General features: G+C 49.7%; 2 protein-coding genes across 2 annotated transcripts; both read left to right on the top strand.

The window, feature by feature from the left end:
- The first annotated feature begins 3,803 nt into the window (after window positions 1-3,803).
- LOC103064978 (FANCD2 opposite strand protein-like) lies at window positions 3,804-4,331 on the top strand. Its single transcript, XM_007443581.3, has one exon. The coding sequence runs from the start codon at window positions 3,804-3,806 to the stop codon at window positions 4,329-4,331; it is 528 nt and encodes a 175-aa protein (XP_007443643.1).
- A 2,297-nt stretch (window positions 4,332-6,628) lies between these two features.
- MRPL17 (mitochondrial ribosomal protein L17) lies at window positions 6,629-8,073 on the top strand. Its single transcript, XM_088152638.1, has 3 exons — window positions 6,629-7,459; window positions 7,573-7,641; window positions 7,718-8,073. The coding sequence occupies exons 1-3, from the start codon at window positions 7,286-7,288 to the stop codon at window positions 7,988-7,990; spliced, it is 516 nt and encodes a 171-aa protein (XP_088008764.1). The 5' UTR covers window positions 6,629-7,285; the 3' UTR covers window positions 7,991-8,073.
- Window positions 8,074-11,866: the final 3,793 nt, after the last annotated feature.

Genomic DNA, 11,866 nt, shown 5'->3' with positions numbered 1-11,866 from the left:
TCCATCCTCACCTCAGTGGGGGTCAATCCTGACTCGAATAACTTGCCTGAGGAGGGACCATCTCTGGAGCGGGGAAACCAGCAGCTGACAGACACGTCAGGCCAGGAACACTACGTCCTCCCATTCAAATATGTGAGGTGAACAGGCGGTTTCCAGCCACATAGTTTCTTGGTCCGGGATGTCATTTCCTCACACCTGGCATTCCCACTGCCTCTCCTCCCAGCAGTCATCCATCCACCAGACTCTTATGAGGTCGACGTCTGCTTCCCATCTTTCGGGGCGTTTACTTAATTCATCCGTGGCTGCCATGACCTCACTTATATGCAGCCTGAGCAATTGTAGGAGTTCACAGTCACCATGGTGGTGGAAGGCAACGTCCATCCAGTGTTTGTGTTCTTCAGGACCCCACTGTCTCACTCCAGGATATGGCCACCTGGTTGGGGCAGTTTGGCAAAGTAGTCCTCCGTCCGGAGACGTTCCATGACAAAGTGGGCCTGTGGATCGGGGAGGTGCGGGTGCTGGTACACTTCCCACTAGGAGGTGCCTGGCGGTTACCCAAATATTTCTACCTGGGGGCTGGCAGAGGGATGACGTGCTACCCAGGGCAGTCCCACGCCACTTCAGCTGCAGGTCCTATGAGCATCACCGTCAGGCCTGCATAATGCTACTGTGCGTCTGCTGCAGTGCTTGATGGCACATGGCTGCAGCATGTCAGGGGGTCATATGCTGTAACCTCTGTGGGGTGGGTGGCCACACTTACACCATGTGCCCAGAGGCAGCGGGCCACCAGGAAGTGCACGTGGGGCATGATGGCACTCAGTGCAGGACGGGTGATGACCATCAGTCCACTGATGGGGAGGGGCATGCTCAGAGCCCGTGGAGCAGTGTGAGCCAAGGCAGTCACCCAACCACAGAGGACGGAGGCCTAGTGCAGGTGAGACAGGGACTGCCACAGGGCAGCTGTACCATGGAGGAGGAGGCAAAAGCTTCCAGGAGTGAAGGGGCACCTAGTGTCCGGAGGGGGGGACCACCCTGGGGACACGGGCATTTTGGGGGAGCAGGGCATGACAGTCGAGGCACCCAAGGGGGGGGAAGGCAACTCACCGGAGCAGACGGCAGGGACTGAGGGCAAGATGGAGTTCCTCGAGGCGGGGAGCATCCGACGAGCGTGCAGGCACCAACTACAGGTGGAGGAGGGCGTCCCGAAGAAGGCGCGTGCAGCTACAGGGAGAGGCAGTGGGATAGGGGTGTGCACGCCCTCAACAGCAACCAGCCATCTCCCCATGCCCCAGCGCAACCACTACACAGTCCTGGCATCTGAACAGTTGGAGATGGAGGGGGAGGCCCAGGAGGGGGATGCAGAGCCGAGGGATGAGTGTGACTTACCCGGTGGGCTCCAGGCCCTAGTCACACAGATGCCAGAGTTCACGGTGGTCTCATCGCCCTCCTGGGTCCTGGACAGAGTGCAGGACTCCCTGATCTGGGACAATGGGGGTCACCTCCTCCCACCTGTCACTCCCCCATCCTGGAAGGGAAGGGGGTTGACGGACCCACCGGACCCAGGCCCAGGGGAGAGTCTGTCCATCGAGAGTGTTGCGGCAGTCACTTCCGGTCCAGGCAGAGCTCCTGCCCATGGTCCCGTCATTGGTCCTGGGCAGTGAGGCAGACAGCTCCCATGTTATCAGTCCATCCCAGCTGGAGTCATTGTAAGACAACGGGAGAGACCCAGGGGAGGCCAGAGTCGCAAAGTGCTCCCCCGAGCTCAAGGGGTGGGGGGGGCTCATCTTCCACCTCCTCTCTAGTTCTACTAGGGTTAGGGTTAGGGTCAAACCCTACGTCCTCCCATTCAAATATGTGAGGTGAACAGGCGGCTTCCAGCCACACAGTTTCTTGGTCCAGGATGTCATTTCCTCACGCCTGGCATTCCCATTGCCTCTCCTCATAGCAGTCATCCAGCCACCAGACTCTTATGAGGTCAACGTCTGCTTCCCATTTCAGGGCGTTTAGTCAATTCATCCGTGGCTGCCATGACCAGCCTCGGTGGGAAAGAAAACTAGTGCCTAGGAGGGGGGTGAGAATTTGGGGTAAAAGCAAAGAGGGAAAAAAGAGGGCTTTGGTTTCAGCAATGCTTTGCTTAGTGTTACATGTACTGTTCCAATAAATGAAATCTTTTTTGAACCTAACCTGGGTTGCACAAGATTTTTCTTCATTGGGATTTGAACTTCGTAAACCTGACACACTGACAGAGTGAAATTGGGGATAGATTGGGGCATCATGTCCCTTGTATTCTTACAACAGGCCCCAAGATAGGGTGTGTCATCGACCAGAGTGGCCACCCCACCTCCCCTGTCAACAGAAGGGACCGCTTCCTGGTCTTCCCCCTTTATAGACGAGAGTCCCATATTCTCTGTGGGAGGTCAGGTGGCATTTTTACCACCTCGTTCTGCCCTTTGAAGTGGCCCTGGCCCTGGGAAGTGGCAGAAATGTGCCTTTGCCCCCTCCTGTAATGCATCCAGGTGGCCCTTCAAGAGCTATTGCCCACCACTGGTAGTTCCCAAGATTCAGTGGGACATGAAGTGACACGCAGTCCAGTAAGTTAGGCTATTTGGGTTAGGTTCACTTCGACCTTGTGGTGTCCCTTCCTGACCAACTTGCCCTGGGACGCTATTACCTTAGGGACAGAGCCACAGGATTACCAGGGGCTCCTGCAAGTGCCGCAAGAACAGCAACAGCAGCAGCATTTTAGGTTCCAACAAAGGGAGCGGCACCATTACCATCTCCCAGCTGCACCAACATGCTTAAGGAAGATAACAGCACACCTTCCGTGGTCCATCATACATCTCCTCATCCTTTTGGTCCTCCAAGCAGTCGTGGACCTGCAGAGTGAACAATGATGGCAATGGCAGCAACAGCAGACAATCATTCGGAGTGAGGTACAGAGAGTCACCAACAGTTCAGCAAATTTTGAGACCTTTCAACTGCCTTTGCCTTGCTGAGCGGGAACAAATACCTCGTTCAAGATGGCAGACTTTGCGGCCATGGCAGGAATAGTCCCTTTGTTGTTGGACTATAGATTCTGATGGATTGAGGATGGGGGATTTTCCTCTTCTTCCTGCTGCCACCCAGTGAAGGGACTGAATGTACATGATAGCTATAGAGACAAGGAAGCCAACATAATTTCTTTAGTGTTTTTATTAATAGTTTTCCAGAGTTTGATAACAATACAAAGAAAACATGGCTGAGAGGCTTGCATTGTCCTGCTTGTCTTGTGCTTTTTCGTATTTTTTAAAGTTTCTTTTTCCTTACCTTTGTTGTTTTCCACAATTTTCAAATGCTTTGATTTCAACAGTATAATTCTTATGTACACTCATCTGCACGTGAGCAGTTTGTTTTAGTTGTAGAATGGTTTTATATAAATAAAAAAAATCTTACTTAAAAAAAAATCATAACTCTAACCCTAACCATAACCTGCAATTTGTCTCTCTGGTCTCTTCTGAAAAAGGAGGCTCTTGTCCCTGTATTCTCTGCACTTAAAGCAGAAAATTTAAGTCTGCAACATGCTCTCATGTTACTTCAGTTAAAAATTGAGAATTTCAATATATTCCTTGACTTTGTACCAGAAGCTGTCTGTGTAATTGACAGCAGAGAAGATAAACTGGCAGAGGAGCTTCCAGAATGTTGCATCAATCAGAAAGTTCTAAGTTGCCCATGTTCATAAAGGGTTGCCAAGGGCACCAAGTAGTAGAAAGATGCATCAAGAGTAAGGGGTAGCACAGGGTAATGGCTAGTTGGTGGCCCTGACCATGGCTGGGGGGTACCAACTATGGGCACCCTGGTCCCCACTAGATGAATCTCTGCAATGGCTGAGGGGCACCATACCCAGGCCTGGGGCTTCCAAGCCTATCTTCCAAGGTGGCCAGAGCCCAGCTGCTGCTGATCTGGAAGTGCAGCTTTGTTTCCAGGGTCTCAGCCTGGTACTGGAGCCTAGTGCAAAGATGGGAACAGGACAGCCACAGCCACCTGGAGCAGCTGGAGAGACAAGGGGGCGCACTGGGACTGTGCGTAAACCCCAGGCTGTGCGTCTTACAGGGATTGATTCGGTATTCGGACGCCTTGTGACAGTACAGCCCCCACGTTGGACTGGCTCACTGAGGGTGTCAGAGCACTCAGCCTTCTGTCAAGTCATAAGCACCCGCCAGCGCTGGCCCCGTGGGCTCCGGGAGCCCCAAGTGCGCATGGCCATGACCATATGCCGGCAAATGCTGCGTGCAATGCTCCTGCTCTACTCTGCCTACAAGAAGTGTGCCTTCGCATTGCAACATTCCCACTGAGGGCCTATCTGGGAAGGGACGAAGGAAACAAATCCTTGCTGCCATCATGAGAATCTCTTTCCCTCAGTTACACCTTATTTGAGATCTATATACTTCCTACCCTCCAGTCTATTTTGAAGCTAAACATCTCCTACTGACTGGAGATACCCAGAGGACATCTGCAGCTGTAATTGTCCATTTTAACTTGCCAATATGTTAATTCGTCATTATTTTAAATGAAAGAAACATTTCAAGTTTATCACTATCAATGAAGGAAAAACTTCTGAAACTCCAACAAGATTTTACATATCCCCTTTGAGAAACAATAGTCACATATTTGCACATAGTGAATAACATTCACACAGCAAACATTGTCAATATCAGCAGTGAAATAATTGCACTTTTAGTTGAGATCTAGATGAAGATCAAGAATATTTTTAATACTGGAAAGGTCATTAAAGCAAATTTCAACATAAAAATCAGTATGGTACTACAGAATGAGATTGAAAAATAAATCTATATCAAATCTATTATTAATTAGCCAGCATTAGATACCAAATGGCAATATCAGGGATCTATGAAAATTGCCTAATGAAAGTCTGAGGGTATTCTAAAACAAGCTGTATTAATTGCTAAATAAAATGATTATCTCAACCAGATAATACTGTGTAGAACTCACTTTAGAATATCATGTTTCTTAAACTGAAACAATGTTTACCGTATTGGTATGGTTAATAAATAAGCCTGAGGCAATGGTTTAAATAAATGTTATGCTTTGTTTTCAGTAAACCATGAAGATACCTAAATAGATAAGATGCTCTGACAGAGATTTAAAAGGCAAGATGCACATCACCCAGTCACCTACCTTGACCTCTTGGTGTGAGTGCCAGACCTTTATGAACAGCTCTAATTTAAGTATATATCAATATATCTGAAACACCTATATTAAACATGTACTAGCAGTGAAATATGAGAAGTTCACATTACATTTAAAATAAATATTTTGAATCTTATTTGTTCTATCACCTGTCAACTTTTAAATAATTCACATATTTTCAAATAGTACATTAATATTGGGGAAAACACTTTTCTCCCATTCGTATCTAAAATATTTTTACTTTTACTTTCAGTATTATGCCAGGAATTTCAATTTCTGCATGAAATTGTTATAGAATTGTTGTTTTTTTGCCATTCTAAGACAAAAAAGGTGGTACAGTAACAAGTTTGTAGTAGATTTTAGTTGCAGAAGACATCATGTTCCTCCCAAGGGAAATTTATGTTTCAAATATTCAGAAAGTTAAGATTGACCAGACTAATGTGAACATTCCCACTCACCCACCCACCCAATATTAGTTTAGCTCCATCCCTTTTAACCTTCCGGAAGTCCCTCAAGACCTGGTTATGTCACCAAGCCTGGGGCTCCCAGAGAACTGGAGACATGCTTATATGGCTCCATTGCTGAGTTGGCTATCCTTATCTAGGCTTTGCATATTTTTATCATTTTTATCTTTTAATATTATTAAATTATTATTTTATACATATTAACAACTTTATACTGATTGTTTATGTATGCGTTGTTTTTATTGGATTGTTGTAAGCCACCCAGAGTCACTTTTCTGTAAGATGGGCAGCTATACAAATGTGATTAATTAATTAATTAATTAATAATAATAAAACATTAACACATATTCAAAAGGATAAAACAAATTTGTGTTTATCAGTATACTGCATGATCTCTGCGTTGGTGGGATGCAGATCAGCATGTTGTCTTGCACCTCTAGAGTAGAAACTCTAACTGATAAACACGCCTGGGACAAAATTGGGGTTGGGTTGCACTGGCGGCACGCAGGCCAAAACATTTCCAAACTGCCCGCTGACGTGCGGCAGGGGTGCAAGTAAAGCCGTCGACCTAGCCCATGCCTTCGCCGTCCTACACAACAGAGTTATCGGAAAGCCTTCAGGGGCCCCTGCAGTCAGCATCTACGGACACAGTTAACGCTAGCCCAGCGAGTTTCCGTAGCTGCGGCTGGACGAGAACCTGGGTCTCCCCGCTCCTTCTCCAACTTTCCCCGCTACTGCTCGCCGGCTCTCTTAAAAGATAACACGCCGCTTGGCCGAAGCCGGCACGGTGTACAAACCCGACCCCATCTCCTTCGCTTTCATCGAACGCTACCAGCTGGGGCAAAAGTACCTTTACCCGCCCTCCTAGCAAGACAGACGCTGAGGGGCCAGAGGCTGAGTCGAGAACGCCCAGGGGAGCTGGGCGCGCCTCCCCGGAGGCGTCACGGCGCTCCTCCGGCAGCTGAAGGTCTGTCTGCGGGAAAAGGGGCGGCCCGGCTCTCCGGAGCTCCGCAAGGGCACGGAGGCCTGGAGGAGGGAGGCCCCGGCCCAGGCCCAGGGATTCCCTGGCTGCCAGCGCTTTTCACCAGCGGGACAGGCGCCCGGGGGGCCATCGCTGGCAGTTTTCAAGGACGGGCTGGGCGGCCACCGGAGCAGGCAGATGTCCACAAGGGCTGCCTCGGGGGCGGGCTGGGGGCCCCAGAAGAGCGGCCTCACGCCACAGCGACTCGCGGGCGAGGGAGGGCCGGGACCTGCCGCGCCAGCAGTCTGGAAGCCGCTCCGGACCGGACGGGACGGGACGGGACGGGACGGGAGCCGCGGGGCCCGGTCGCCCAGTGAGGCCCCGGCTCCCTCACTGCCGGGCCGGGCCGGGCCGGGCCGCCTCCCGCCGCGCCCGTCGGGAGCCGCTCAGCCCCGGGGGCCTCTCGGGCCGGGGAGGCGGTAGCCACGCGAGCCCGCCCGCGGAGCGACCGACCACCTCCTGCCCCCGCCGGAGGCCGATCGCCCCGCCCCCGGTTACCGCGCCGGCGCCCCGCCAATCAAGCGCTCGCGGCCCGAGAGGCGGCCCTTCCGCCGCGCGCGGGCGCGCGGGCGCGCGCGCAACGACGGGGACGGCTTCCGGCGGCGATCCGGCCATGAGGCTGACGACAGCGGTCTGCATCTCCCACGGGCGGCTGCGGCGGCGTTTCGGGCTCGGGCCGCGCTCGCGCCTCGACATGCTGCGGAACCTCGTCACGGGCCTGGTGCGCCACGAGCGGATCGAGACCACGCGCGCCCGCGCCGACGAGATGCGCTTCTACGCCGAGCGCGTGAGTGGGGTGGGGTGGGGTGGGGTGGGGCGGGGCGGGGCGGGCCGGGGTGCCAGGCGGGGGAGCCCCCCGCTTCCGCCTCCGCCTCCCCTCGTGTCGCTTCTGCCCCGCAGCTGATCGACCACGCCAAGCGCGGCGACGCGGACCCCCGGGCCATGCGCCTGGCAGACTTCTGGCTGACGGTGAGCGGGGACCGGGGCGGGGCGGGCCGGGGCGCGGGGCGCGGGGCGCGGGACTGAGTGCGGTGCTGCCTTGCAGGAGAAGGACCTCGTGCACAAGCTCTTCAAAGTGCTGGCGCCGCGCTTCGCGCCCCACCCGGGCGGCTACACGCGGATGGTGCGGATCCCCAAGGACGGCAACCTGGACCGGGCCGAGAGGGCGGTCCTGGAGTACAAGGGGAATCCGCTCCCGCCCCTGCCGCTCCCCCGCAGGGACAGCGGGAAGACGCTGGTCAACCAGCTGCTGAAGGGCTACCGGGAGGAGCTGCTGCGGACGCGCGGAGCCCGGGGCCCCGTGGGCACGGCCGTGTAGCAGGCGCCGCCCCCTTCTCTGCTGGGCCGGGCTGGCCTCGCGCGGAGCGCCTCGTAAATAATAAACGCGTGCCTGTGCGAGCACCCCGGGGCGTTCGTGGTCTCTTAGGCGGCGAGGGCAGGGGAAGGCTGGGTGAACGGGCTGGCGGGGAGGGGGGGGGAGCCAGTGCTTCCCATCGACGGTCGGAAGATCGGGGGGGGGGGCAGCGACTGAAAAGATTCTGTAGAAACGGCAGGTCTACTCAGCAGAAAACAACCAGGAACAGCCAGTATAATAATGGCTTTAGATAAATCTTTAATAAGGACCGTTGGAAAACTCGAGTCTGAAGAAGCTGCTTGGACAAGCAGCGGAACGTAGCAAACCAAAAGAAAAGTCCAGTTGCCCTGACTCAGCCTCCCGATAACGCCACCCGGATCTTCATCAACACATTGGAAAACTTTGCGGTTCCGGTTGCTGCACCTCAGAGTATTTAAGAACTGGGAAAGGTGCCAGAAAGGACAACCAACTGCTTAGTGGGCTCCAACAGCTGGGATTTTTATTTTTTATTATTTTAAACCATTTATATCGTTGCCCATCTCATTGCTATGACTATCTGCACTTGATTATGTGCCATCAAATCAGCGTGGATTATGTGCCATGGAGTCATTTTCTCCAAGACAAGCTATCCCTTTCCCAAAGGTGCACTCATCACCTCTAACTGAATCCATCCGCCTTGCTGCTCATTGTCTTCTTTTTCTTTCCACCTTTCTCAGCATTACAGCCTTTTTCCAGAGAACTGGGTTTTCCTATAATGCGTCTGAAGTAGGATAATTTGAGCCTGATCATTTGTGCCTCGAGTGAGAATTCTGGGTTGATTTGTTCAATGATCCATCAGTTTGCTTTCTTGGCTCTCCAAGGTATTCTCAAGAGTCTTCCCCAACACCAAAGTTCAAAAGCATCAATAATATCTTGCTTCTTCAAAGTCCAACTTTTGCTTCCATAGTGTGTCACAAGGAATCCCATGGCTTGCATGATTCTGATCTTTTAGAGAGAGAGAGACACATACAGGTATTTGAGTATCTTTTCCAAGGCCTTCACGGCTGGTCTACCGAGTGCTAGTCTGCGGCATATTTCTTGACTGCTTGTCCCTTTACCATTGATAGTCCATCCTAAAAGGCGGAAGCTATCCACCACTTTGATATCTTCGTTGTCAGTTCTAAGACTGTTCTACCTGTTGTCATTAGTTTGGTGGTCTTTATATTTAATTTTAGTCCCACTTTTTCCACTGCGGTCCTTGGATTTCATTGCTAGAGTTTGCAGATCCTTTGCATTTTCAGCTATCAATGTAGTGCTGGTTATTGATGTTTCTTCCTTGAATTTTAAAATCATGTTTTTTTTTTCTCATCCAGCCTCCCTCAATGTATATTTAGCATATAGGTTCAATAAATAAGGAGAAAATATACACCTTGTTTCATTCCTTTGCCGATCTGGAATCTTTCAGTTTCACTATGTTCCATCCAGACTGGCTTCCTGCACTGTGTATAGGTTACACATAAAGACAGTGAGGCATTCTGGGATTCCCATTTTCTTAAAGACATTCCACAGCTTGACCTGTTCAACACCATTGAAGGCATTTAGGTAATCAATTGAGTATATACTGACTTATTTTAGATATTCTTTGGTTTTCTTAATTATTCAGCGTGCATCAGCAATAATTCTTGTTCCTCACCTTTTCTAAAATCAGCTCAAACACCCAGCATTCTCCTTTCCTTGTAAAGCTCTAATCTGTGTTGATGGATCCTAACCCAACTGTTAGTGAGCAACAAGAGAGGGAGGGTATTGCCCCTCTCTCAGAAGGACACAAGACTAGCTGTGATGGGTCAGGCTAAGACCTTGCATGATCCAGCATTATGTCAATCACAGTGGTCAAACAGATGCTTCATGTGTACTTGTAAGGAAGAGACACAAGACTGCCTTCTCTTCCACTATTCTTGCCCTGCAGCTAGGCTTTGGAGGCCTGCTGTCCCCATAGCAAAAATAATACTGAGCTTTCAGGAATACTAGCCCTTGATAGGCATGTTCTCCATGAATTTATCCAGCCCGTTTAAAGACATGCAATCCAGTAGCTATCACCATGTGTCTTGTAGTAATGAATTCCATGTGTTACTGATGCATGATGTGCAGAAATGCTTTCTTTGTTCCACTTCCTTCCATCAGTTTCACTGGTGAGGAGAAAAACTTCTCCCTGTTCGGGCTTCGTGCCATGCATGAGTATATTCAATAATACCTCCCACCTCCCTTTTTCTAAGCTAGAGAGTCTCAAGTCTGGACTTCCTTGTAAGAGAGTTGTTCAAGCCCTGTAATCATTTTGGTTGCTCTCTTTTCAATGTTTTTCCACCCTCTTTCCAGTGCATCAACTTAGAACTGTTTACAGTGTTCCATCTTCAGACACATCCTTACTGTGTTGGCAGCTTTATTTTCAGTCCTTTTCCTCAAGATTCCTAGCATAAAAATTGCTTTCTTCACAGTTGCCACATCTTCATTGTGCTGTCCACTGTGGGCACCAGTTTTTTTTCTTAGTTACAAACAACTTGGACACCCATCAGTATCTTTGTGGGGGGGGAGGTCCCCCCAGCATGCATCACTTTACATTTACATTCAAGTGTACTTGCCATTTGGTTAAGCAGTGTTGCGACCAAAACCTGGCTCACCTAAAGCAACCAAATCACTTGAAGATATAACATAAATTTACTAAGCATGCAAACAAGTTACGCTGTACACTGGGCTCTCAGCAAAGCATCGGCAGCTTGCTGAGCAGCCTTGAGCAAAAGCAGGACCACAGCTTATATGCCTTTGGCATACTACATGACAAAGACAAGACAAAAAAGCAGATAATAAATTACATGACATTGTAATGTTTTTGATAAACCTGTCTAGGTGACATTATTTATCCCTTCATCCTAGGTCAGCATGCTAGCTATACTATCTCTGAGATATGGCCAGTGAATATAAACAATTTGAGCCATTGGTTCCTGATTCTTCCTCCTCTCACCATTCAGGGTCAGTTCAACTTGCTGTGAATGCTTTAATACAAGGGCACTTTAAGCAGTTCACATGTATTGTGGGGGAAGGGTGGCATCTCATAGGTTCGGTAGTGAATGCTGCTCACATGTTTATGGGGGGGGGGTGCCTTTTACCACCACAACAGTCACCCAGTGTAAGGAGATCCTTCTCAAACTCTTCATAATCACTTTGGAGACTCACTACCATGAATAGCTTTTTCCTAAGTCAAGACCATTTATAAACAAGTTAAAAGACACCTGTCCCAACACTGTTCCTGATTTTTACTCTTTTTTATTGAGTCAACAATCCATAAAAGGACAGGTCATCTTATCCCACAATCATGAAGCTTACAAGAACCTTTGATGAGGACTTTGTCAAAGGGTTTTGGAGAGTCCCATTACACAGCTTTAACAAGATCAGAAATTAGTCTTAACAATTCACCTTGAACAGATGTTAAGCTGACTCTAATTTTCCAGGTGTCCAGATCTCTTTTTTAAAATTGGTGTCATATTGGTCACCCTTAAGTCCTTTGGCACTATTACCTGTTTGAAAAACAAGCTGTGAATTTTCCCTACGTCAGCAGTTTCTCATTCAAGAATTCTCCTTGGATGCCATCAAACCTTGGCATTTCATAACTTTGGTACTCAAGATGTTGTAGAATACTTTGGCACCTCCCTGAGAAAGTCAACAGAGTCATATATCTGTCCTGCATTTTGAAGAAAACTCAATGCAAAGAATTAAATTTCTCTGCAATCTCCATAACATCCTTGAGGATCCCTTTCGCTGCACTTACCTGCTCTGTTCTGGTTCAAACATAGTTAATATTTTCAGTTG

The sequence above is a fragment of the Python bivittatus genome, unplaced genomic scaffold (genome assembly GCF_059951505.1).
Source record: "Python bivittatus isolate LINGU-HERP-01145 unplaced genomic scaffold, Pbiv_v1 ctg000570_np1212, whole genome shotgun sequence".
Taxonomy (NCBI): Eukaryota; Metazoa; Chordata; class Lepidosauria; order Squamata; family Pythonidae; genus Python; species Python bivittatus.
This window is presented reverse-complemented; position numbering and strand designations above follow the sequence as displayed.

Coding starts and splice junctions, on each gene's coding strand:
- LOC103064978 (XM_007443581.3), top strand. CDS start 3,804: ATGGCTGGGGGGTACCAACTATGGGCACCCTGGTCCCCACTAGATGAA.
- MRPL17 (XM_088152638.1), top strand. CDS start 7,286: ATGAGGCTGACGACAGCGGTCTGCATCTCCCACGGGCGGCTGCGGCGG. Junction 7,460..7,572: donor TGCGCTTCTACGCCGAGCGC/GTGAGTGGGGTG, acceptor TCTGCCCCGCAG/CTGATCGACCACGCCAAGCG. Junction 7,642..7,717: donor TGGCAGACTTCTGGCTGACG/GTGAGCGGGGAC, acceptor GCTGCCTTGCAG/GAGAAGGACCTCGTGCACAA.